The following is a 24,154-nucleotide window of genomic DNA, read 5'->3' on the forward strand; positions in this document are numbered from 1 at the left end:
TGTCAAACTTTTTACATCCAAGAGTGACATGTTTAAATATCTTCCAAAACGGGGCATCAACACTTCTTTTAGGAATTTAACAATAACTTTCTTAAAGCATGAAAAATTGTGCTTCCGCTTCATATTATAAGATTTTCTGTGGTCTAGATTTATATGAATATCAATATGCCAATAAATACACACACATTAATTTATGAATAGATCTAGACAAAGACACGATAGATGGGAGAGACATGATAGATGGGAGTATATTAACTCGAGCAAACTTGAAGGCTCGAAGCTAAAATTGATTGCGAAAATTGATTCATGAAAGAATAAAGATCTAAGCAACTCGAACTAATCACATGTGGCCCAATGGCTGATCGTTGAGCATTCCGATCGACGATGGTTACAAAATCCTACCAGCGGAGAGCATCTTCCTCTTGTTATTGGCCCAGGGGGCAAAAAGAGTAAAATGTGGCTAGGTGTTTCGAGTTTATGCTCTGTTATTGGCATCAAGGATGCCCAAAGAGTAAAAACAAAAAAAAAAAAAAAAAAACAGCCGTGTAGGCGTGTGCAGCTTCAAGCAGCAGCCTTCTTGCAGTAGTTTTCCAGCCACTCCATGGTGACACTCTTCGGTCTTTCGAGCGGCAGGCCAAGAGCACGGTCCCAAATGAGCTGTGTCACATATATAATGTGTCAGCACTGGTTCATACAAGATCCGAATAAAGAGGTAAGACGTTGGGAAGGAAAAAATGTACCTGAGATCCTATCCCAATGCTCCTTGAAACGCCGAAAAGGACAGTGTAATACCTGCGACATTGGATGTGCTTAAGTACTCGTTCTGAAGTGGATTTCCATCACACCATAAATCCGAGATTGAATTAATTGCTAAATGATTTGACCATAACAGATAAACATACCGAGCTTCAGATAATCCAAAGTGGTTCAGTAGAACTCCGCTGTGAGCATCAACATTAGGCCATGGGTTTTTGACCTGAAAATAAGGGCGATACTTTTACTTCTTGACCAATAGATGGAAGTAGAGTAGCAGTAATTATCAATTTAGTAGCATTACCTTGCCAAGCTCAGTGAGGATCGGAGGCACAACATCATACAACTTGGAGACCTGAAACAGGATAGATGGATATTAATCCCATCGAGTTAGTTGAAACGAAGGGAGCCATGTATTTGGATAGACATTTTAGACTAACCAGTTGGAAAAGTGGATCCTCAGGCAAATACTTCAGAGCAAACTCCCTCTGACATGTATATCGTGGATCGGTCTTGCGTAGCACTCCATGACCAAAGCCAGGAACAACCTACAATGGAATGTATTCTGACATTAGTAATTTTGATTTTTTTTTTATTCAAGTTCTAAAAAGAGTAAAAGTATATACAGATCATTAAAGGTATAGGCCTATAGCTCACGTCCACCAGCTAAAGAAAACACATCCAATATAACATGATCTAAGAAAATGGATCCAATATAACATAATCAACTTAGATACACTGCTTAGCAATGAACTCAGAAAGTTGAGTTTTCATTCCAAACTTCCATGAAAGTAAATTTTAAGTTATAACACAATCATATGAACTTCCTCATCAAATAGATATAACACTGAGATAAGCTACCTTTCCACTTTTTAGTGTCTTCCACACATACTCTTTGAGTTGGTCAATTGTAACATCACTACCAGTCTCACCTATTACAGATTTGATCCACAACAACACTTCCTGCATTGCATGATGGTCAGTTCACACATTAAAACATAGATTTAAAAATGAAAGGGCATATGGTCCTTTCAGAGATGATCTGCAACATATGTTTGAGTAAATTGTGCAGCGATTCCTTGTTTAGCAGGATGTGGGAGACAAGATCCAGTGCAGCAAATTGAGCATACCTGATTAGCCAAGCCGTGCAATGGTCCAGCTAAACCATTCAGTGCAGCTGCAAAAGAAAGATAAGGATCCGACAGAGCACTTCCAACCTGTAATTGTATCGTGAGTGCATGATGTCATATATGAGTCATCAGATAGATAGCAATGGACAACAACAGAAAAGGTAGTACACCTAGATCATAAGTGATAACACAAGGGCTTGAAATGACCTCTGTACAATAATGCAAAAATCCTAAAGCTAACAGATTGCAAGGTTTTCCATGGCAAATCATGAAACTAACTTATACCATCACGGCATCACCATAACCACTTATAACTTGAAGATAAGAGATTCAGATCTCAGACTGGCTAGACCCTAGACTGTGGGGTTATCGTCCATCTAGCGCCTACGTGAACACTGCCATCACCATAACCACTTCTAACTTGAAGATAGAGATTCAGCTCTCAGAATCACCATACAACCAATTGTATTAACTTTTCCCAATGCTACGCAAGAAGGCCATACTGATACACCAGAATTTTTCTAGACTACAGTAGTTCATCCAGCAGAAATAGATAGCCAGTCTCAATATCATAGTTTTGATGCTATTAGACAATAAAGTGTACAAAATACAATGCATTTTGAAGGACTAATGACTCAATGAGTATCAGAAGATCCTTAAGGGTTAACCAATGAAGAATTCAGTGCAAAAGGTTGCTCTTAAGACTGTTCCTAGTTCATATTCCGTCAAGATTAATTGCAAGTTTGGTTTATCAGTGCACACTAATATATCTAAGATGCATAGTAATCACAGGGAGGCAAATCAAAGGATTGAAGTGGTAGCCAATGCGCAATAGTGCATGCCAAATCTGTAATATATAAAAAGGGCACAAGTATGATAGAGCAGCCAGCAGTTATCCATTGGCAGGTTTTGAACAATGGTATCAAAACTAACAAAAATCAACAGGAAAACCAGGGCAGCAATTATTACCAGATGTCCAGTATGAGCACTGACATTTCCACCTTCATGATCACTGGAAGAAATCAGGTGGACATATGAGGGAAAAGAAATAAACCAAACCAAGTATTTTTAGAAATAAATTTAGAAATTGAAACAGGGATGGAATAAATTACGTGTGGATTGTTACATATAGTCGCATCAACTCGAGCATTTTGGGGTCATCAAAACCAAGCATGTGTGAAAAGTTTGCTGCATAATCCAGTGTATTATCAGCCGCTATAGTTTTTCCATCCTTGAAGATCCTGCAGAGGAGCATAAAATAGGATTGTTACTATAGCAGTTTAAAAGTTTTACAGAATGCCTGAAAAGTAAAGATGGTGAATGTATTGGTAAAAGCTACCTCCGGTAAACATATGAAGCCACTGGTGGAAGGCGAGCTATCAAATTTAAGCAATCTTCATAGGTAGGTTCCCAGAACCTATCAAAATAGCAAGAGAGTAGTAAATGACATGGAAAAATCCATAGAACAATTTATGCAATTTTGGAGGCAGTATAGATCCCAGGCATACTTTGATTTTGGCATTCCTTTGTCATAAGCTTTTTGAAACTCACTCTCAACCTGAAAATAAGAGTTAAAATAGAACAGCTAAATTAACAAACTGTGGAGGCCCTAGAAATAATTACAAACAGCAGAGAAATACAAGTATTTTATTAATTGTTTTTTGTTAATTTCTTTTGCAATACACCTCCAAATGAATTTCTCCCAAATTAAATATATCTTCAAATAAGTGGCAACAGAATATATTTTGATTTCAGATGAGTGATACGCTACAAATTAAGGAACAAGAAAAAAATAAGTGTTTACCTGAAGTGCCATCACTCCTGTGGTAAACTGTGTCATAGGATGAGCAGTTACAGGGAGAGCATCAATTGCCTTATACACATGAACTGCATCCATATCATATGTCAATTGAATGAGAGCCCAGTAGGCGTTAACATACTCTGTTTATAAAAGTTCAAATTTGTATGCAATACTCCCTACCACATTTTCTAAAGATTGAATATGCAGCAAACTCAAGTCAACTTATCAAAGAACCAATGAACACTTAAATAAGCTATATCATTATCAAAGGCAGGATTAAGAAAATTGAAGTTACTCTATCTGCAGAGGACATAAGCAGTCCCAACAGAGAACATAAATGGCTGGGCCAAAAACATTTTGTACAGTTGCCTTTCATATTTCAATTGCACTTAAGAAAATAAGCTTAAGTTAACAAATATACATGTTTTTCAGGCAACTGAAAATGTTACAGTCTCATCTTTCGTTTATGCTTATGCTTATAAGCCAAAAATTAAATTTTAAAACATAAATATGAAATAATTTTGAGGCTTTTTCATCGTAGTTCATTTTTTAGGCCTCGCTTTTAGATCGCTAAGAACACATATATAAAAGTTTTACCCACTAATTTTTTTTAATCGTCAATAAATCATTCCACAAATGCTTAATACAAACCAAAAGATGAGGCTGTTAGCCTTCAAACTAACAGATTACTATCATAAATTCAGAACGAAGTTGCTTCAATTGCTTTCAAACTAACCAGCCAAAGAGCTACCGAAGGGAACATAATCTACAAGAAACTTGGCATATTTATGTGTATACTTGCAGAATAAAACTTCCTATAAAGAAAAATTCCATAATCTCTGTATTTATCTGTGATTATTTGAACTGATAAGAAATGGAAAATAAGATAATGATGTGGAACTCATCTAAGTTTTTTTTTTACTAATTGAGCAAGCAAAAAATGCAATAAACTAGCAGAGACAATGGCAGACCTGGAATGCTTGAACGGGTAGCCAATTCTTTTGATAGAGCATCGACTTGCTCTTTGGTTGGCACCTGAAACAAACAAAAAACAATCAGTCCACACTAACAGCTAAATGGTGACAAAAATAAGAACAGGAAAATCGAAATTGCAAGAAAAACAGGTAAACAAGAAACTCCTACTGAATCAACAAGTCATGTTTCGTAAGGAACTTTAGTGGCAGAGCATCAAAGAACTGCAAGAAGGTTATATAAGAAAGGCAAAAGCCAAACCTTTCCGGTCAAAAGAAGCCAAAGGAGACCCTCAGGCAAAGGTTCCCCATCTTTAACTGCTGTTGGCAACACTTTCTGACACTCCGGAATAGAGAGACCCCTAAAACGAATACCCTGGACAGAAAAGATGTACAGATTTACATCCAACAGCAAGACATAGAGTGATGCATATTTAAATTTCACAAAGTCAAATTTGTTACAACTCTATCATAAAGTCTGCAGCAAAGCTGCCATACTCTTGTAATGAAGCACATTCCTATATAATGACTTCAGATTTTTAGACTATTTAGTCCATGCACCTCTTATAAATCAATGTGCTACAGATGATTCTGGAACTTGATTCAGATTGACAAATATGAGCAATCATTAAATCATTGTTACTGTGTACTAAACAGATCATGCTCAACTGCTAGTAAAGAAACTTGCTTGGAGATCATGGAAATATGCAAATTTGGTTTATATTATGCTACCACAGCACCATATATAGTGCACAAGGATACCTCCTCCGGGTCAAGCAATGATGTTTCCCAAAGCATCCCAGTCATCCCTCTCATCCCACCAAGGACCTGGAGAAACACCATTCAAGACTTTAGCCCAATCAATTAACGACACCCTTGGAAAGCAATAGAAATAGAGTTATCAATAAATAATCAATACCAATAACATACCATATCAACAGTTATGTTTCCAAGCTGGACCTTTCCATGCTCTGATTTAAGTTTCTTTAAGCGATCCTGTAACAGAATGGTAAAGTGAGTTGAGCTTTTCTATCCTCTTATTTGACAGGAAATCAGCACTCTTGGATCGTTAAGAGTTGAGGCAAAGCACAACATAGAGGCTCAATATGGATTTTAGGTAGACAGTGAACTGGTGAAGTTACTCTATATCAACCACGACAACAGGTGATTAGAGCACAGAACTAGTTGCAAGTAGGCTCTTCTCCAATACAGATTCTAAATGTTGTGATTACTCATTACTATTTGGCACAAAACTAAACTTGTGAACGAAACAATAACCCAGTAGGTCAATCTTGTAATGCATTTTCAATAGCGCAGATAACACAAACAGTGGCTGCTCAAAATATACACATTTTGTGATGGGATATTTCTTAAGGTGTTGGAACAATGCATCCAATTCAATGTCCATGTAACATTTGCTTCCAAACTGCAGCAGATAATTTACAAGAAAGAGGTAATCCAGAACATTTGGGAATTGGATATAAGCATGCCATCACAAAGTATTGCATGAAGCAAGAAGATGCCAGCACTGTAGGCTAAAGAGAAAAGGAAAGATAAGGAATTGGATGCCAGATACTTTTCAACTTTGTAAGAATTATTTGATGTGATAGTGAGGTACAAACCTGTTGCTCGGGAATCAATTCCTGCAGCTGGGACTTAAGATCCTGCATAATATTCAGAAACACAATCATACATCTTTTTTCAGAGCACATTTCCAACATTTCAAGCCTAGCCAAACATGGTACATACTAACTAGCAGTTTCAAGCACGCGTTTACGGAACGAGCAAACAATGTCTTACAAGATCAGATGCGCTCTGCATCTGCAGCCATCTCACACCACCAAGCGTGGTTGCCTCCTGCGCCTGCCAACACGAGCAACGAAATTTCAGCGCCCACACACAAATGCGACGCATAACGCTACACCAAACATACAGGGGCACCGCCAAAAAACATGCGACATGGAAAATGGATCACTCACTACGCGAGATCGAAGCCTCGACACAGCGGTCAGGCCGCGGAAGAACGCCATGGCCGGAGCGCGCGGCTACCGGACACCCCTGCACAGACAAACGATTTCATCAGACATCAGAAAATCAATATAAATCCGCCCACCAAAAAAAAATCAAACACCACCAACAAGCATGCGCAAACGAACAGATCGCCGCACTGATCCGCAAACAAACTCCTCCCTAAACCAAACCCCCCCAAAAAAAAATGGCTCAAACGGATCCACAATTCATAATCCCCACACAAAATCCCCCAAAAAATCATATAGAAACCACCCCCGAATTCCACCTAATCCATCAACCCATCCATCGACACACACCATCCCGCCGGGGAATCCTACGTCCCACGGCCTACCTATCTCAGCGCGCGGTGAACAGGATCGAGACCGAGAGAAACCGAACAAACTCCCTAGGGGGGACGCGAGGGGAGCGAAGCGCAGAGCGATCGAGGAGGAGGAGGAGGAGACCCTCTTACGCGTGGGAGGCGGCGCCGAATCGGAGGAGAGCGACCGGTCGAGGAGCTCCCGGAGAGGAGGAGGATGAAGGGGACGACGGCTTGGACGCGAAATCTGGAGCTGGTTGGCTCTTCCTTCTCTCCTGCTATTTATATGAATAAACAAATCGCCCATTCTTTCTCGCACTTTCTCACATTTAGCCCCTATAAAAGTTATTTAAAAAGTTCGTGTGGAACTCCTTTCGTTTTCGTCTTTTTAATGGACGAGACTATTGACTTACATATATATATATATATATATATATATATATATATATATATATATATATATATATATATATATATATATATACACATATATTTTATCTTATTTAAAACTCTTGGGTAGAGTATTATATTTGTTTTATATCATTAATAGGTTGGGTTTTTAAGTGTATTTAAATGAATACTAATAAAATTAAACAAATATACCTATATAATACATATATATTGATCTAGAATGAATTTTACATATTAAACCATGAAATAAAGTGAGTAATTATTAATAATTTTAATTTATTTTATTTTTAAATGTGTTTTATTCATAATTTATATTTTTATATTTAAACGAATTCTCGAATAAGATGAATGGTCATCATGTAAAAAATCGACGGTGTAATGTCTTAAAATTTTGTTCAAACCAGGGATAGGTCATATATCTTTTGCCCTAAATTCCTAAAATATATATGACGTTCTCAATTTTGAATTCTAAATCTTAACTTATATTAATGTTTATCATTGTATTTTCTTATTCAGCATTGGCGTTTAGGTTGACGAGAATGTAAACATAGAATTAACCATAAAATATTTTAGCATTAATATAATGTTTCCATCAATCGATAGTGTCCCTACGGTCATGCTCCAACAAACTGGTCAACAATAACTTTGGTCCAATTGACTTATCAAAACGGATTCATATTTGCATTTACAATGGGGTGGTTGACACCTCATTACAACACAGGAAGATAAATTAGGTGGTGTTTAGATTGAGAAAATTTTTGGAAGAAGTGTCACATCAAATATTTGATTGGATGTCAGAAGGGGTTTTCAGACACGAATGAAAAAACGAATTTCTCGGCTAGTCTAGAAACCGCGAGACGAATCTTTTGAGCCTAATTAATCCGTCATTAGCACATGTTGGTTACTGTAGCACTTATGGCTAATCATGGACTAATTAGGCTCAAAAGATTCGTCTCAAGATTTCTTTCATAACTGTGCAATTAGTTTTTTGGTTCATCTATTTTTAATGCTTTATTTAAGTGTCAAAAAATTTGATGCAACACCTTAGATACGGCTAGAATTAATATATTATCGCGTGGTTGGTGCCTCTTCGAGGAGGAAGAAGGCTCGTGACGGAATAACCACGTCATTGGTCAACAATTAACTTGTAAAATAATTTTAATTTTCAGCGCGTGAAGACGTCGAAACATATTGAGAAAAAATTTACTGCATTTTGGATGGCCCACCGAAAATTTGCAATGCAGGCTTGCTCCACAAGAAGAAGAGCGAATCACCAACGACATATCTGGCGAATTTAACTATTTGCCACTATTAAAAGTGGTAACTCTTGAAATATCATTCTTATATTTGATCTTATATTTTTGCCACCTAGAGGAGATTATTTAATATTTTGTCACTTTTTGCCTACCTGGCATGTCACATCACAGTGCCAACGTAGACACCATGTCTAAAAAGTCCATTTTGCCCATAGTCACATATCCGTATGCTGTTTGATCTCCCTCTCTCTCCGTAGTGGCGGATCCAGGATTTTTATTCCGGATATTCAACTTATATAATTTTTAATGGTCACAAATATAACATAGAATTATATAATTGTAATATAAAATTGATCAGAAAATTATTTTACATATATAAATAAATAATATTTTCTTTTATATTTATTTTATATATGCACTTGTGTTAGGAATTTTTGGGTGGTCCCGGTACCACCGGGTTCATCCCTTGTCTTCGTCCATGCCTCTCCTCTCCCTTTCTCTTCTTGCGTTTCATGGTTATGCATGCTGCTAGTATTGATTTTGCACGATTATTAATGGTGTTTGGCGGTGGCGCCAACGATAAGCTTCGAGAAGGAGTAGGGTGGTGCATCCAACATCTTTGCCTCCATGCTGAAGAAAAAAAAGATAGTGAAGGACATGAATCGGAGAAGAAGGGTAATGGTGGAACCATGTGTAAAATAGACTTTTCAAGTATCGTGTTCAAGTTAGCTTTGTGATGTGTCATGACATGTAGACGAAAGTAACAAAATATTAAACAATCTTTTCTCTTTAATGACATCAAATCTAAAAATGATATTCGAAGAGTTCGTGGCTGCTAGAGCGGCAAATAGTTAAATCCCGCACGCATCCTCGCGTATTTCGAACAAGTAGGGCAAGCCCGCCCACCTCAGCCTCGGCCCACACCGGCCTCTCTCTCTATCCACCGCCACCACACGACTCCACCTCCCCCGCGCATCTCACCCTCTCCACCACCCCCGCAAACCCTAGCCGAGCTCCGGCGGCGCGACCGCGAGCGCGAGAGCGGGGCCGGGGCGAGCCGACCCGACCCGACCCGGGCCATGGAAGGCGGCGGCCGCAAGAGGGGAAAGCCGGACGGCGCGAACGGCGCCTCTGCCGCCGCCGGCGGCGGGAAGCGCGCGCGAGGTGAGTTGCAGAGGCTTTTGCTGCTCCCGTCTCAAAATCGCTCGGCGAGATTTGGCTCCTTTGTCCGGGTGGAATCGTTCGCTGTGCTCGATGCTTAGGCTCGCGGTTTTGAGGTGTCGGTTGCTGATTGTGCTGCTAGGGTTTTAGGCTTGGAAGAGACCAAGAGGCGGGTCCCCTCGGATCTGTGCTTCTTGTTTGGTAAATTTGTTTGGTAAAATGGCAAAAGGCGAGTAGTTGTGTGTATTAATTAGCTAATATATTCCAAGATTCGCTAAGTTTGTCTGAGTTTTGGTTAGTCTACTTGTCAGATCTGCTGTACTCGTTGCTCCGTGTTTCTCCATTTCAAGGCGCTTTGCTGCAGTTGTTTGAATTGATGAGTGACTAGTTTTAAAACTTGGAGGGAAGTTGTGGGTTGTTGATAAAGAGTGTAGCTACTTTAATTAATGCACTATTTTACAGTAGTAATATCACAGTAGTTAAAGGAGTATTAATGTTCTGTTGTGTACCAGGATTAGCAAATCAACAACTATTAACTTGGAACGCATAATTAATTTGATGTAACAGAATCGGAGTCATTTCAAACCGGTGTAGGAAGCAAATCGAAGCCATGCACCAAATTTTTCAGGTTATAATCCAACTTAAAATGAACTCCACCTGGTAACATTTATTATGCATGGTTGTTATTTCATTAAAATTTTACTTCTGTTTTTTAAAAGAATGTCTTGTTTCTAACAAATGAATCAAGTAAGATTGTGATACAGGTTCTCGCTAATCCAAGCTTAAGAAACACTCACTGGAGTAAAATTGGAATACGCACAGTTGTGCGAAATCACTTTGAATCCGTGAAAGATGCAACAACAGTATAAGGATAAGTAACTTCTTTTCAGATGAACAATCTGTCAGTAATATCATGATGCAGCCTCATCTGCTCAAATTGAGAAAAGAAGATTGAATACATGACTTGGGAACTGCAATTGAACTCCACATTTTGAAATTCTGTCAAGATCGAATACATGACTTGGGAACTGCAATTGAACTCTACGTTTTCTGCCACCCACATTCGTCATACCGTATAATATTTATTCTAACATTCTTTGTGCAGGGACATTTTTTTACCACTGTATGGTCTGGATTTATACTTCCATCAATAAATGCTTCTGAAACCTTCTGTCAAGCACCATAAGCTTATGATGTTATGATGCAGTACAAAATTTGTGCCTGCGGTCCATATCACTTATTAGCAAGCATTGTTAAACTCAACAAGTAGTTTACTATCATCATGTTATTTTTAAATGTGGTGGTGGCTCTGGAAATTTTGCCCAGTCCATATTGCATCTTAAGTTTGGTATAGTTTGTCATTGAATACGTTTGTTCTTTAGCTGTTATAATGATTTATAATCATTGTTCATGGGATGTTGATTTTTTAGCATTAACGTGTTACAATCTCCATGTCAACATTAGCTGTATTTACAGAAATCTTTTTGTGCATATCTGCAACTAGGACATTATTTGCAACGTATGTTACTTACAGTCATGATATTCTTATTGTGCAGTACTTCTGGTTGTCCCTTTGGTGAGGGTTGCCACTTCCTCCATCACTTCCCTGGTGGCTACCAAGCTGTTGCAAAGATGACCAATCTTGGTGGCCCAGCTCTTGCGCCTCCTCCAGGAAGAATGCCAATGGGAACTGCTGTTCCGGATGGGCTGCCTACACCCACTGTTAAGACTCGCCTGTGCAACAAGTATAACACTGCAGAGGGATGCAAATGGGGGGACAAGTGCCACTTTGCGCATGGTGAGAGGGAGCTCGGCAAGCCTATGTTGGACAGCTCAATGCCACCCTCAATGGGACCAAGGCCCACTGGTCACTTTGCACTTCCGCCAATGCCTAACCCTGGCATGTCCACTCCAGCAAGCTTTGGCGCTTCTGCCACAGCCAAGATTAGTGTTGATGCATCCCTTGCAGGTGGCATAATTGGGAGGGGTGGGGTTAACACAAAGCAGATATCCAGAGTCACTGGGGCCAAGCTGGCTATCCGTGATCATGAGTCAGACGCCAACTTGAAAAACATTGAGCTTGAGGGCACATTTGATCAGATCAAGAACGCTAGTGCAATGGTGAGGGAGCTGATTGTCAGTATTGGTGGCGGTGCCCCTCCGCAAGGCAAGAAACCTACTGGAGGATCTCACCGCGGTGGAGGCCCAGGAAGCAACTTCAAGACCAAGCTATGCGAGAACTTCACCAAAGGATCGTGCACTTTTGGTGACAGGTGTCATTTTGCCCATGGTGAAAATGAGCTTCGCAAATCGGCTGCTGCTTGAGATCCATGTGGTTTGTAGCGATTAGTCATTGTAACTCAACTTTGAGGGCTGATGTTGAATTTCTGACTGTTTAGGCTTATGCTGTCTGTTTTACCTCCTGGACTCTATATTGCATTGCATTTTTGCGCCGTTCCTCTTCCGCCTGATGACATGATTCTGTTGTCCTTTCTACGACGATATTAATGCTACTGTTACTGCTGATGCTTTCGACATGGTTAAGGTGGTACTATGACTGTTTTTGCTGCTTCATGTCGGTAACAGTTTATTTAAGTTGTAGTCCACAGAATAATGGGTCATGATTTACTTGATGTATCTAGCTTAGGGTTCCCAAACTACCAGTTATTGCATTGCGCTAACCACGGTTACGGTCAGGGTTATGATAATAGTACTACTACGGTAACTGTAGTATATTCAAGCAAAATTAAAAATTTATCTGAATTTATGATAAATTTTATATAGCTTTTAAAGGTTTGCTGTGGTATTGAAAACCTGATTTGGCCGTCCAAACACTTTAGAAGGATTGCAGCTAGGAATGGACATCCAGTCCAAGATTGAATGGCGTTAGAAGATTAAAAAAACAAGCAAATTACAATAAAGTTTTTGTGACATTTTCCCTCTTGGATGACATATTTTGCAAATTACATAACACATGATAATAACAAATACTCCCTCCCATTTTCTATATATGACGTTGGTTAGTTCAAAATTCAATTTTAAACTAACCGTCATATATTTAATCATGGAGGAAGTAATTACGTATCTAAATCACCAATATTAAAATATTTATATGGCGCTTTTTTTCTAATTTGGTTGTTTCAATTAATCAACAATGATGACCAAATCAACAGAATTAATTTTAGTTAATAAAAATGCTAACATAATTTCTAACCAAAAATTTCAGTTTCAGTCATTTCAGTTCTAGTCTCGGTTATTTTAGCCAACTCCTCATTGCAGCAACAGCTGCCCGCTGGTGCTCCTCGTTGGAAAGAAAAAATTTTTTAAGTTACCTGATCTAAAAGGAGTTAAACACAATAGTTACATCTAAAGCTGTTACACGAGATGAGCTATGGCGCCCGACTGTTGTACAGATACCAGGGCAAAAACACAGTGGAGCAGGGCTATAACTTATGGATCTCTCACTCTACATACAACACGAGAGCAGGTAAGGTAGACGCTACACTATCACCCGGACCCAAGGAGGCAGATTCTCACTGCTGCTGCTGGTCTCTGAAGAGGCGCCTCCGCTTGGAAGTTGGCTGCTTCTCCTCGGGTGTCTCTGCGACCACCATCTGGTCCTGCTGCATCACCAGCCCTCGGTTCCGGGTGAGCTTCCTGATGGGTGTTTTCTGCGCGCATAGCTCCGGATCTGGCTGGTCATCGTCTTCGGCCGTGCAGGGGATGTACTCGGGGGTCCGATGTGGCATCAGTTCTTCCCCGTGCGCGACTACTTCTTGCATAAGCTGGAAAAGGATGGGAAAGGAGATTAGTTGGTGATTTGAATTGCCAGTGAAGAGATAAGCGTGAGAAAAAGTGGTCATTTTATCGAAGAACTGGCCAAAACAAAAATCAGCACAAGGATTTTCTTCCTAAGTCCTAACCGAGGCCTAATGTGTGTGATAGCATATGGCTTAATATCAAATGAATGAAGATAAAGGGCATTTACTCTTCGACAAAACCAGCATCCCTAAATGGGTTGGCAGAACTTAAGGATAATTCTATATAACAGTTTTTTTAACCTGAATTTTGTACAGTTCTACAGAATGAACTCACACCCAGCCTTGAAGTTGGTTTTATCAAAGTCAAATATCTGAGGATTTATCAACAAAAAGTACTAACAATACCTTCCAGTCTTTGAAATCAAATCTGAAAACAAAATGGCTGTACGAGACTTCTCCTGAGGATATTGCACTAGCAGCAGGTGCATTCCTAGGACCTGCACAGGACCAGTAGGATTATGTTAGATACATCACTAAAGTAGCAGCATCTTGCCATATCATTTAAGAAAACAAATGAGGCCAACAGAAAAGGTTCTTACAAACTATATGATGCCCGTTGTCATCTATATTTATTGCCACCCTGCCATCTTTCACTAGGAAGGACAAGGCAAAAACATTCTCAACAGTTTGCGCGAAAGAACGTCTATTCAAAACAAGGTTTTCCAGCCTTGCCCTTTTATTCCTCCTCAGTATGTCAAATATAACAGACACGTTCCTATCAGTGTCTGTCTTTACTCCCTCCGAAGAATCAGCAAGCTGCATATAAAGTAGCATCAAATCAACCCACTGTTCAGGGCAAGCAATGAAACAGTGTAGAATGCATACAGATATTAACAAAACATATGGCCATGAAAAAGAGGACAAGTGTAAGCCAGGCACCCGGCGGCCCAGAAAAGAAACTCGACATTGGAAAAGGAATATAAATAGTACTGTCCCAGATGTTTTCTTTAAAAAAAAAAGGTTCTATAGTTTTGAACATTTAAGCAACACGATTATAAGATGGAATCCAAAGATAGGTAATGTTAAGCTTCCAGTCATGGCATGAATAATAGCACCAGACCTGCTATATGCCTCAAGACTTGAAGTATGTTAAATTTGGAGGGGGAAATGAATACCATGATGAAAGAAATGAAGATGGCCATCATGGTTTCATTAGTCTACCATATCCTCTATAAAACACAAAAGCATATGGCTAGTCGGCTACCTGTTCAGGACAAATATTTTCAGTTGGCCTTGCAGTTCGTTTTCTATTGACAACTGCAGCCTTCCGCTGCTTTACTTCTGTATTCATGGGTCCAAGCCTGCAAAGATTAAGATTGCATATGGTTTAAGTCTTGCTAGGCAGAAAGAAAACATGAAATGATGCATACATATAAAGATAGAGGAGCTTCATTACATAGTGCAGCATCCAGGTGCAGCCCTGAAGACATGGGACACAGAAAGCCCAACATCGCCCCAGCGCAATGAGGTAGCCTCAGAATCAAGGCCACCTGATTGCCCAAATTTCTTCAGCATCGCTGTTACGAAATCGGAGGGAGTGATTCCTTCACTTGACTGAGACCTCACAGATGTTACCAAAGTGTTGGCAATGTCCAGCAGAGCTTCTGCATCAGCTATTTGCTCCCTAGGTCTCTGCACTGCAGTGTACAAGGATGCCATCAAGCTGTGTTCTTCATATAGCATCTATGCTTGGATCCAAACCAGAAAAATACAACAGAAGCAGTGGCCATATGCTTTCTAGTAAGTACTTGTTTTGGCATCCCAAAATTAGTTCTAAACTTGTAATATTAACATGGCAATAGACACCAACTTTTGCCAAGATATGCAATCATGCAGACAAACCACAAAGTATTGATCTTGCAGAACGAAAAAAAGGGAGCAATTATATCCAAGTTTGCATGGAAGAACAACCAACGCAATCACGGAAAAACAACCAACGCAATTAAAATTCCTTTGTCCCAGCATGATACATATTGCCATATCCAACTTTAATATAGAAGTGAATAATGATTTAGAAAAGTCTCTACGTATTAATGAAAGGCAGAATGCTGATGTAGTTAACTTGGATATTCTAACTCATAAGAGGTATTAAAAATCTACAAAAAAATCAACATGAATGTATAGATTTTGCTCAATAGTTTTCTGCTACTGCTGCATTCTGATGTTGCCTAGCAATTTGAAGTAAAACATGACATCAACAATGAAGATTCTTTACCCCTATGACCCTGTCTCGTCCGCTAGGCATATTTAGTTCTTGGAAAAATTTGTGCACAAGAAAGGGGAACATGCTCTATGAAATTTTCAAGTAAAACCATCTTTTAATCGACGAAATGCTATCAAAATTCCCTGAATTAATCAACCAGTGTTTTGTATCCTGTCGGGATTATTGCACACACGGTGCAGATCAACAGCGTATCTATATACTTTTTTTCTGAACCTGCAGGGGTGCTCCAGCAACAAATCCAGCAGCCAGTACTGTAAGAACACAGTTCAAATATCACACTGTTTATCTAATTTGTCCACTCGAATGCAACGTAAATTGGAAACAGTAACACCTCCAAGTCAATCATAAGCAAATCACGCGACTTCAAAGTTGAAACCGTAACGTAACTTCGGGAAAAGCCAATCAATTATGCGGAGAGCGAGGGGCGATTCATACCGAGCTCGTGCAGGCACTCCACCTGCGTGATGATGGCGGCGAACTTGTCGGAACCCGCCCTCGCCATGTCGTCCTTCTCATCTGCGGCGGACAAACACAGAGCACACACGCCTCAAAATCACACCCCACGCACCAAAAAACCCCGAGCCGAGGCGGAGAGAGAGAGAGAGAGAGAGAGAGAGAGAGAGCCCTACCGCTGATGAGGTTCTTGACGGCGAGGTACCGCGACCGGAGCAGCCGCCGCTCCGCTACCCCCTGCTGCTGCTGCTGCTGACTCCCCCTCCTCCCCCCGCCGCCACCGCCGCCCTGCCCCGCCGCCATCATAGAGACAGACCTAGAGCTAGAGCGCACCCCAAACCCTAATCCCTCACCGCGCTCGCCTTGTACGAGCCCGCGACGCGGCGGCGATCGGGGGAGGGAGGCGCGCGGCGGGTGGGAAAATTTGGGAAATTTTGCGGGGGAAGGGAAGGGAAGAGGAGAGAGGGCGCGGATTTGAAAGCCCGCGAGTGTCGCGACGCAGCCTCTCCCCGCGGAAGCGGAAGCCCTCTCTGCCTGCGGCTCGTGGGGGATTCGGGGTTTTCGTTGGGTGGGCCCAGATTGTCAGTATCTAGGGGTGGGGCGTCTTGTGGTCATGTCGGTGCTGGTGATTCCCTTTCGTGTTGCGTGGGGCCCATCTGTCAGCGAGTCCTCGGCGTTGGGGTTGGCGCGGTGAGCTAGTCGGGGACCCACGTGTCGGTGAGGAAGAGAGGGTTTTGTGCACCTGTTCTTGTGTTTTGTGGTTTGAGGATTTCACAAGACGTGGATTTGATTCCCGCTCGCTGTTTTGAACTGGGCGAAGGTCTGGGAATTCGGCGGCTTTCCAATCTTGGTTCAATCTCACCATGGCATTATTTAGATGGAGCTAAATTTGTTAGCACCATATTATATTGGATGTTTGGTCATTAATTTAAAGTATTAAATATAGACTAATGAAAAAACTAATTTTATAAATAAGAGCTAATCCACGAGACGAATTTTTTAAGCCTAATTAATCCATAATTAGAACATGTTTATTGTAGCATCATTTAGGCTAATCATGGATTAATTAGGCTCAATAGATTCGTCTCGCGAATTAGTCTAAAATTATGGATGTGTTTTATTAATAATCTATGTTTATTATTTATAATAAGTGTCCAAACATTTAATGGGACAAGGGGCTAAAGTTTAGCCCCTTGTCCCAAGCACCGTCTAATAGTAATACTATATATGAGAGTAAATACTTAAGCCTTTCTAATTTTAAATTTTATCTAGATTTATTCATATATCAATATAAATATTTCGTATATATCTAGATTTATTAGCACACATGTCAATCTAGATAATGACAAAATATCTTAAAAAATAGAACATATTGAATACATTTTTTATGTTCGTGAACCCAAGTAGCGGGGATGTTTGGTCTATTCGGTTTGTAAGAAAAGTCGGTTACCTAAAACTGTTTGAGAAAAACTCAAGATCGAACAATTTGATTTTGTTTAGTTCGGTTCGGTCTTTAGTCATGGCTGAAATATGTGGCGGTTTGAAGAGATAAGAAATCAAGCAAATTACAATACATTTTTTGTGTCATTTCCCCTCTTTTATGACATGTTTTATCTATACTATTCTAAATGAAGGTAATGGTGGTGAAAGTGAATCTGTCATCTACTAACTATATTGTTTCAAAGTAGACCTATATATTGGTTCTACTTTTTTCATCTCTAAAAAACAAGTTCCAAACAATACATGTGTATAATTCATATTTCTCCGTAGCAAAACACGACTATTTAGCTAGTAGATTAAAAGCACATAATAATAACAAATAATATGTAGTATAATAGTCTAGCAAGATTGCATCAATCATACTTGCTTTTACTTCCAACTTATGCTCTAAATCACCAAGGTTACAATATTTGTCTATGTGGCGTGTTTCCTAATTTTGGTTAGTTCAGTCATTTCAATTGATCTAGGATGATGATCGAATTAGCTGAAATAATCCCGGTTAGTGAAATGCTAACCAAATTTATCGCCAAAAATTTCAGATTCAGTATCGGCTAGTTCGGTTGGTTCCCCAATCTCGATTATGTATGTGCATGGAAGCTACGATATAAGGTTAGACCTGCTGAAAAGAAAATGCATACATTCTCAACATCTTTTAACCATACTATTGTTTCTACATATACAAATTTCCTAGTTCTAGTATGTTATAGTTAGGCTTGTCATATTAGGTGGTACAGGGTGGGTTAGAGCTGGACTCCGTAACCCCGCAACCCTTTAAATATAGAAGGGAGCATCACAATGTAATCACGATGACTATAATATAGACATGCACACTCAGGGGAAGGATGGCAACAAGGATATGGATTTGCAGTAGCTAGGTGCTATGTTAATTGGGGAGGGGTTCATGAATTAGAGCTTGGGGATTAGGCATTAATTGAACCTCGTCATCAAATATCACGTATTATTGTGTCATCGTCTGGCGTGTCTATGTGGAAGAATGGCTAATAAGATTAGGGAGGTTAGTCGTGCTTCTACTATGCTGGCTAACTATCATAACAAGTGGTATTAAAATCAATGGTTTCAACATTGGATCAAGTTGACTTGCGGAAGAGGAAGCATGAGGTGTGCAGGGTGGAGCTAAGTGTTTTGAGAGTGGTTCCTAGGCATCCAATATAGAATTTTTTCAAGTTATAGTTCATATATTTTCACCATATATGTACACATCTAAATCCAAGTTCAGCCACCCGTAACAATCTAAACTTAATTCAAAATATTAAAAATCAAGTGAGTGACACCCCTTTATATTTCATTCTAACACTACGTCAGGTGTGAGCGCACATGGACAGAGATTGTTAGTCGTGGCTATAAAGATCGGATGGCAACAACGAGGACTTTGTAAAGGCAATGAACTCGTCTCACAATGAGATAGGCGAGGGCAAGGCATAATCGGAAGATGAGGTCAGGCATGATCGAAGGCGACTAGATCACTAGAGAGATCAAGGATTGTACAACGCTCGCTGGCGTGGGCGGCAACGTGCGCGTTGGATTGATGGACGAGGAGACGCACGCAACGATGATGTTGATTCGGTGCATGATAGAACGGAGGCTCTCCTTGTGCATGGATAGATCGGATCTAAGGAAATCATCCTCTGTTTGGATCTGACGGGTGGGCCTTGGGGAAAAAATGTCCACAAGCGTATAAATCTATAAAAATGGGATTAAGAAATATTAAATAAATAAAAAATAGAGACAGTTGTACTGGACTAATTAATAGTCCTAATGGAGATTTGTTCCGGTCCAATAAAAAGTAACTCGAGATACCGGTACCTCGAGGTACCAAATCATTTCTCACTATTGAATCTAGAGTTTTACTCCCATCCTTCCTTTTGTATCTCAAAGTATTGATACCTCGAGGTATAAAATCAGCTGAGTAGGATGTGCACTGTTAGATCTAACGATTAGAATCGATTTATACCCGAGGTATCGATATCTCGAGGTATTTTTTGATAGACCGTAAAATTGCTCGTCCTAATGACATTACAGTGGACATGCGAAAAAAGTTAAGGCAAACAAATTTAATGGTAAATACTCTAAATTCTCACTTATTTAAACATTAGCAAGGTTAAAAATGTATTCTAAGAAATTTCTTTTATAGAAAGTCTTTCGAAAAAAATTCGCACACAGTTGAAGCAAGATCATGGCATCGCCGGCGACCGCCGCATCAGTGGCATCACAATTCGCACGGAGCTGGACCAACGGACACTGCCACCACCAGAGGCCCGCACTCCATCGCCTGGATCGCCTCGACCCTCCTGGCCACGTCCGCCATGGTCGGCCTCCTCCACGGCTCGTCGGCGGTGCAGTCGCGCGCGACGTCGAGCACCCGCGCCATCTGCTCCCGCTGCGCGCCGGACACCGGCAGGCACCGGTCGAACACCTCGCCGTCACGGCCCCGCGCGGCCATCCACCGCACCCACCCGACGAGGCTCCCGTCGCCGCCGGGCTCTTCCGACGACGGCGACGTCGGCGGCCGCCCCGTGAGCAGCTCGAGCATGACGACGCCGAAGCTGTACACGTCGCCCCTCGCGGTGCACCGCATCGACAGCGCGTACTCCGGCGGGATGTACCCGAGAGTGCCGGCGAGGTCGGTGCTGACGTGGGTCTCGCACGCGCTGATGATCCGCGCGAGCCCGAAGTCGGAGACCCGCGGCTCGAGGCCCTCGCCGAGCAGGATGTTGCTCGACTTGACGTCGCGGTGGATGACGTGCGGCACGAAGCCGTGGTGGAGGAACGCGAGCCCGCGGGCGGCGCCGCCGCAGATCCGGAGGCGCTCCGGCCACCCGAGCGCGTCGGCGGCCGAGCCGCGCAGCCGGCCCTCCAGGCTGCCGTGCTCCATGTACTCGTAGACGAGGAACCGCTCGTCGCCGGAGGCGCAGTAGCCGAGGAGGGAGACGAGGTTGGGGTGCTTCACCTTGCCGATGGTCTCCATCTCGGCGCGGAACTCGCGTTCGCCGCCCTGGAACCGGCGGCCACCGTGAAGCCTCTTGACGGCGACCCTACGGCCTCCGGGGAGTTCAGCCCTGTACACGGTGCCGAAGCCGCCGTCGCCGACGACGTGCAAGCCGTTGAAATCCCTGGTGGCTCTCATGATCTCATCCACGGCGACCCTCATCGGCGCGTGCTCGAACGTCGCGAGGTTGATGCTCAGTGGCTCATGCTTCTTCTTCCCCAACAGCTTGTCACTCAAGGTTATCTCATCATCGTCAGCCATGGCATTCTCACCACCAGAGACAAGAACCAGTAGCCTTCTTCTCAACATCTTCCTCCGTCTCAGATAAACCACCAGAAGCACCACCACCACAATGACAATGGCAGTGGCAATTGCAATGCAACAAATGGCAGCTTCTGATACATGATATGGATGATCCGGCATCTTTCGGTCGACGCGGTTAGCTGCGCAAACACCGCCTTCAGCATCACAATCTGCCAATCTGAAATCATCGTTGCGATTACCGGAGAAGTTTGCGAAGGAGAGTCCAAACATATTGCAGATGCCACAAGGGATGTCACCACTGAAATCATTGCTTGAGAAATCAAGATAGTACAAAGAACTGATCCCTGCTAGTGCTGAAGGCAATCTTCCAGTGAGGCTGTTGTTGTGGAGATCAAGATAGGTCAGCTTTGTGAAGTTGGAGATAGACTCATCCAGGCTCCCAGATAAACAGTTACTGCTTGCATTCAAGAAGACCAGTGGGATTGGGGACTCTTTGCCATCGTGACAGGAAAATGGGATTTGTCCAGTGATGTTGTTGTGGCTGACATCCAGGTGGTTTAGGCTCTTCTTGCAGAGTAGATCCAATGGCAGATTGCCAGTAAGGGCGTTACCTGACAAGTCCAGCATTGTGATCTGGGGAAGAATGCTACCTATGCCAGCAGGAATGGAGCCATTGAGTCTGTTGCCAGACATAAAAAGGCCTTGGAGGCTTGCAAATGGTGCAGTCCAGGGAAGGACAGGTCCAACCAATGCATTGGAAGAGAGATTGATGGTTGTAATGTTTCTCAGCTCACCCAGTTCCACAGGTATAGTGCCACTTAACATGTTGCCTTGCAGGTGTAGCTCTACCAGTATAGAACAGTTGTTGATCCCTCTCGGGATATGGCCGGTCAATCTGTTTCGCGATAAATCAATCAAACCAACGTGTTGGACGTACTCCAGATCAGAGTGGGACTCGCGCGAGAAAGCCACACATAGCTCAGAAGGGATAGCGCCTGATAGCCGGTTCTGAGACAGAACCAAGGTGTTGAGCTTTGTCAGGTGAGATATGGCCTTGGGGATGTGCCCTGTCAGATTGTTCGAGCTCAAGTCCAACATGACAAGGTTTCTGCAGTTGAAGAGTTCTAGTGGAATGTCCCCAGATAGCATGTTGCCACTGAGAGACAGTGCTGTCAGATTCCTTAGAGCGCCAATCGACCGAGGGAGAGGTCCTTGCAAGTAGTTTCTGTCTATGCTCAACAACCGCAAGCTCAATAACTTACCAATGCTATCAGGAATCATGCCAGTAAGCTGGTTATCACTGAGAGAGATGTCCAACATGGTTGATGATTCACACAACTTGTCAGGAATCATCCCTGTGAAATTGTTATGGGACAAATCAAGTGACACTAGTGGTAGCAAAGCTAAGTATTCTGGTATCTCTCCCTGGAGATGGTTACCTAGCAAGCTTAGCTCAGTAAGATTCTTACATCCCTTAAATGTCTCACCGATACTCCCCGTCAGATTGTTGTCATTCAATCTAAGTACTTGCAGAGAGGTTCCTTGACATATCTTGGCAGGGATAGAGCCTGACAGCTGGTTGGATTCTGCAGACAAACTAACCAGATGCAATGGCATATGTGGTAGAGGTCCATAGAACATGTTCTGCGCAAGTGACATAGATGAAACATTACTCCAGTTCTGAATCCAATCTGGAATGTGGCCTGAGAGTTTGTTTCCTTCCACATCAAACAAGATAATGGCAGCTAAATCTGCAAGTTCTTCAGGTATAGTGCCAGTGAAGTTATTGCTGGACAGAACTAGGGTAGTAAGCTTCTTGCAATTGCCAAGCTCCTTCGGTATGCTCCCAGTGAGCCCTGCACTCTTTGTCATCAGCTGCGTCAGACTGTGTAGCTCACCGACAGATGCTGGAAGCTCACCAATGAAGTTGTTGAACGATATATATAGCTCCTTCAAGTTTTCAAGATTGCCAATCGACAAAGGGATGGTGCCACTGAGCTTGCATTTCAGGAGGTTAAGTACTTCAAGCTGCTTCAGGTTACCAATCTCTTCTGAGATGCTTCCAGTTAACTCATTGTCCGAGAGAATTAAACTCTGCAGATTTTTCAGTTGGTAAAGCTCCTTGGGGATAGGCCCCGTCAAACTATTTGACGATAAATCGAGCTTCACAAGGTTGATCAGTGCTCTTATTCCTGGCAATATTGACCCAGTGAGATTGTTATTTCGTACATCAAGGTACAAGAGCCGAGATAGGTTCCCGAAAGATGCTGGTATTGATCCACTGAATTCATTTGTGTGAAGGTAGAGGTGCTCCAAGCTCTGCAGACTGCCTAGCTCTGGAGGGAGGCCTCCAGAGAAGGAATTCATGGACATGGATAGCACAGTAAGCTGCTGAAGGTGAGCAATGGCAGGGCTCAGTTGTCCAGAAAACAAGTTGTTGTCAAGCACCATAACTTTCATCATCTTCAAGTCAAATAATGAGACAGGTAAAGGACCAGCAAGCTGGTTATTGCTCAAATCTAGGTACTGGAGATGCTGCAAATTCGCCATGGATTCTGGAAGCTCGCCGGAAAATCCACAGCTGCTGACATTGAGCCGAACAAGTGCCCGGAATGCCATGATCTGTGATGGAAAATTGACATATAGTGGTGTTGATGATAGGTCTATGGCCACAACCGCAAGCCCCATGCATGATATACCTGACCAATTGCATGGGTGAGCTTCTGACTCAAACCAGTTGCGCAGGAAGCCTTTTCCTTCGGCTAGTGATTTCCTCAGAGCAAATAAATTCTCAATATCGGATTCTGCCAAAGCAGGGATAGTGATGAAGCAGACAAGTAGAATGAACAAGCAGAGGTGATACTGGAAAAGGAAACAAAGAGAGTTAGAGTAACATGGATGGTTATTCAGGTAGCAAAATTAAAAACAACTAGCCGAATGACCATGCTTTTTGCTATAGAAAGGAAAAAATATTATGTAAACTAGCTAAAAATATATTTACCATGCAATGTTTTGCATATCTTTTATCAATAGGAAATATGTCGCTATTTGTTTATATTCGATTGTTTCTTTA

General features: G+C 41.8%; 4 protein-coding genes across 4 annotated transcripts; 1 reads left to right on the plus strand and 3 right to left on the minus strand.

Moving 5' to 3' along the window:
* Window positions 1-385: 385 nt before the first annotated feature.
* Window positions 386-6,690, minus strand: LOC102718424 (citrate synthase 4, mitochondrial-like). Its single transcript, XM_006646929.3, has 19 exons — window positions 6,635-6,690; window positions 6,456-6,518; window positions 6,278-6,319; window positions 5,586-5,651; window positions 5,418-5,483; window positions 4,918-5,031; window positions 4,656-4,719; window positions 3,688-3,770; window positions 3,392-3,441; window positions 3,223-3,300; window positions 2,996-3,124; window positions 2,853-2,895; window positions 1,884-1,970; window positions 1,615-1,716; window positions 1,194-1,301; window positions 1,058-1,108; window positions 903-976; window positions 741-792; window positions 386-657 (listed from the first exon to the last, which is right to left on the minus strand). Exons 1-19 carry the CDS (start codon window positions 6,683-6,685, stop codon window positions 562-564), a joined length of 1,419 nt encoding a protein of 472 aa, XP_006646992.3. The 5' UTR covers window positions 6,686-6,690; the 3' UTR covers window positions 386-561.
* A 2,892-nt stretch (window positions 6,691-9,582) lies between these two features.
* On the plus strand, window positions 9,583-12,281 carry LOC102715824 (zinc finger CCCH domain-containing protein 14). Its single transcript, XM_040521230.1, has 3 exons — window positions 9,583-9,815; window positions 10,380-10,440; window positions 11,369-12,281. The coding sequence occupies exons 1-3, from the start codon at window positions 9,731-9,733 to the stop codon at window positions 12,135-12,137; spliced, it is 915 nt and encodes a 304-aa protein (XP_040377164.1). The 5' UTR covers window positions 9,583-9,730; the 3' UTR covers window positions 12,138-12,281.
* A 764-nt stretch (window positions 12,282-13,045) lies between these two features.
* Window positions 13,046-16,822, minus strand: LOC102716099 (non-structural maintenance of chromosomes element 4 homolog A-like). Its single transcript, XM_015833577.2, has 7 exons — window positions 16,487-16,822; window positions 16,293-16,373; window positions 15,030-15,270; window positions 14,838-14,934; window positions 14,173-14,389; window positions 13,979-14,070; window positions 13,046-13,597 (listed from the first exon to the last, which is right to left on the minus strand). Exons 1-7 carry the CDS (start codon window positions 16,614-16,616, stop codon window positions 13,346-13,348), a joined length of 1,110 nt encoding a protein of 369 aa, XP_015689063.2. The 5' UTR covers window positions 16,617-16,822; the 3' UTR covers window positions 13,046-13,345.
* A 3,024-nt stretch (window positions 16,823-19,846) lies between these two features.
* LOC102716380 (leucine-rich repeat receptor protein kinase MSL1-like) lies at window positions 19,847-23,532 on the minus strand. The gene is made up of 4 exons (XM_040521232.1): window positions 22,908-23,532; window positions 22,037-22,841; window positions 21,253-21,976; window positions 19,847-21,027 (listed from the first exon to the last, which is right to left on the minus strand). The coding sequence occupies exons 1-4, from the start codon at window positions 23,530-23,532 to the stop codon at window positions 20,038-20,040; spliced, it is 3,144 nt and encodes a 1,047-aa protein (XP_040377166.1). The 3' UTR covers window positions 19,847-20,037.
* Window positions 23,533-24,154: the final 622 nt, after the last annotated feature.

The sequence above is a fragment of the Oryza brachyantha genome, chromosome 2, assembly GCF_000231095.2.
Source record: "Oryza brachyantha chromosome 2, ObraRS2, whole genome shotgun sequence".
Classification (NCBI taxonomy): Eukaryota; Viridiplantae; Streptophyta; class Magnoliopsida; order Poales; family Poaceae; genus Oryza; species Oryza brachyantha.

What these genes read in the sequence shown, in the direction of transcription:
- LOC102718424 (XM_006646929.3), bottom strand. Translation starts at nt 6,685, where the DNA reads ATGGCGTTCTTCCGCGGCCTGACCGCTGTGTCGAGGCTTCGATCTCGC. An exon ending in CGAGGCTTCGATCTCGCGTA is followed by an intron (nt 6,519 to 6,634) that starts GTGAGTGATCCA and finishes TCGTGTTGGCAG; the next exon opens with GCGCAGGAGGCAACCACGCT. An exon ending in TCCTCACTGAGCTTGGCAAG is followed by an intron (nt 977 to 1,057) that starts GTAATGCTACTA and finishes CCTTATTTTCAG; the next exon opens with GTCAAAAACCCATGGCCTAA.
- LOC102715824 (XM_040521230.1), top strand. Translation starts at nt 9,731, where the DNA reads ATGGAAGGCGGCGGCCGCAAGAGGGGAAAGCCGGACGGCGCGAACGGC. An exon ending in CGGCGGGAAGCGCGCGCGAG is followed by an intron (nt 9,816 to 10,379) that starts GTGAGTTGCAGA and finishes TTGATGTAACAG; the next exon opens with AATCGGAGTCATTTCAAACC. An exon ending in CCATGCACCAAATTTTTCAG is followed by an intron (nt 10,441 to 11,368) that starts GTTATAATCCAA and finishes CTTATTGTGCAG; the next exon opens with TACTTCTGGTTGTCCCTTTG.
- LOC102716099 (XM_015833577.2), bottom strand. Translation starts at nt 16,616, where the DNA reads ATGATGGCGGCGGGGCAGGGCGGCGGTGGCGGCGGGGGGAGGAGGGGG. An exon ending in CGTCAAGAACCTCATCAGCG is followed by an intron (nt 16,374 to 16,486) that starts GTAGGGCTCTCT and finishes TGTCCGCCGCAG; the next exon opens with ATGAGAAGGACGACATGGCG. An exon ending in TTGATTTCAAAGACTGGAAG is followed by an intron (nt 13,598 to 13,978) that starts GTATTGTTAGTA and finishes ATCCTTTTCCAG; the next exon opens with CTTATGCAAGAAGTAGTCGC.
- LOC102716380 (XM_040521232.1), bottom strand. Translation starts at nt 23,532, where the DNA reads ATGGTGCTTGACAACAACTTGTTTTCTGGACAACTGAGCCCTGCCATT. An exon ending in TGTGTGGCTTTCTCGCGCGA is followed by an intron (nt 21,977 to 22,036) that starts GTCCCACTCTGA and finishes ATCGCGAAACAG; the next exon opens with ATTGACCGGCCATATCCCGA. An exon ending in GTGTTTGCGCAGCTAACCGC is followed by an intron (nt 21,028 to 21,252) that starts GTCGACCGAAAG and finishes TTGGGGAAGAAG; the next exon opens with AAGCATGAGCCACTGAGCAT.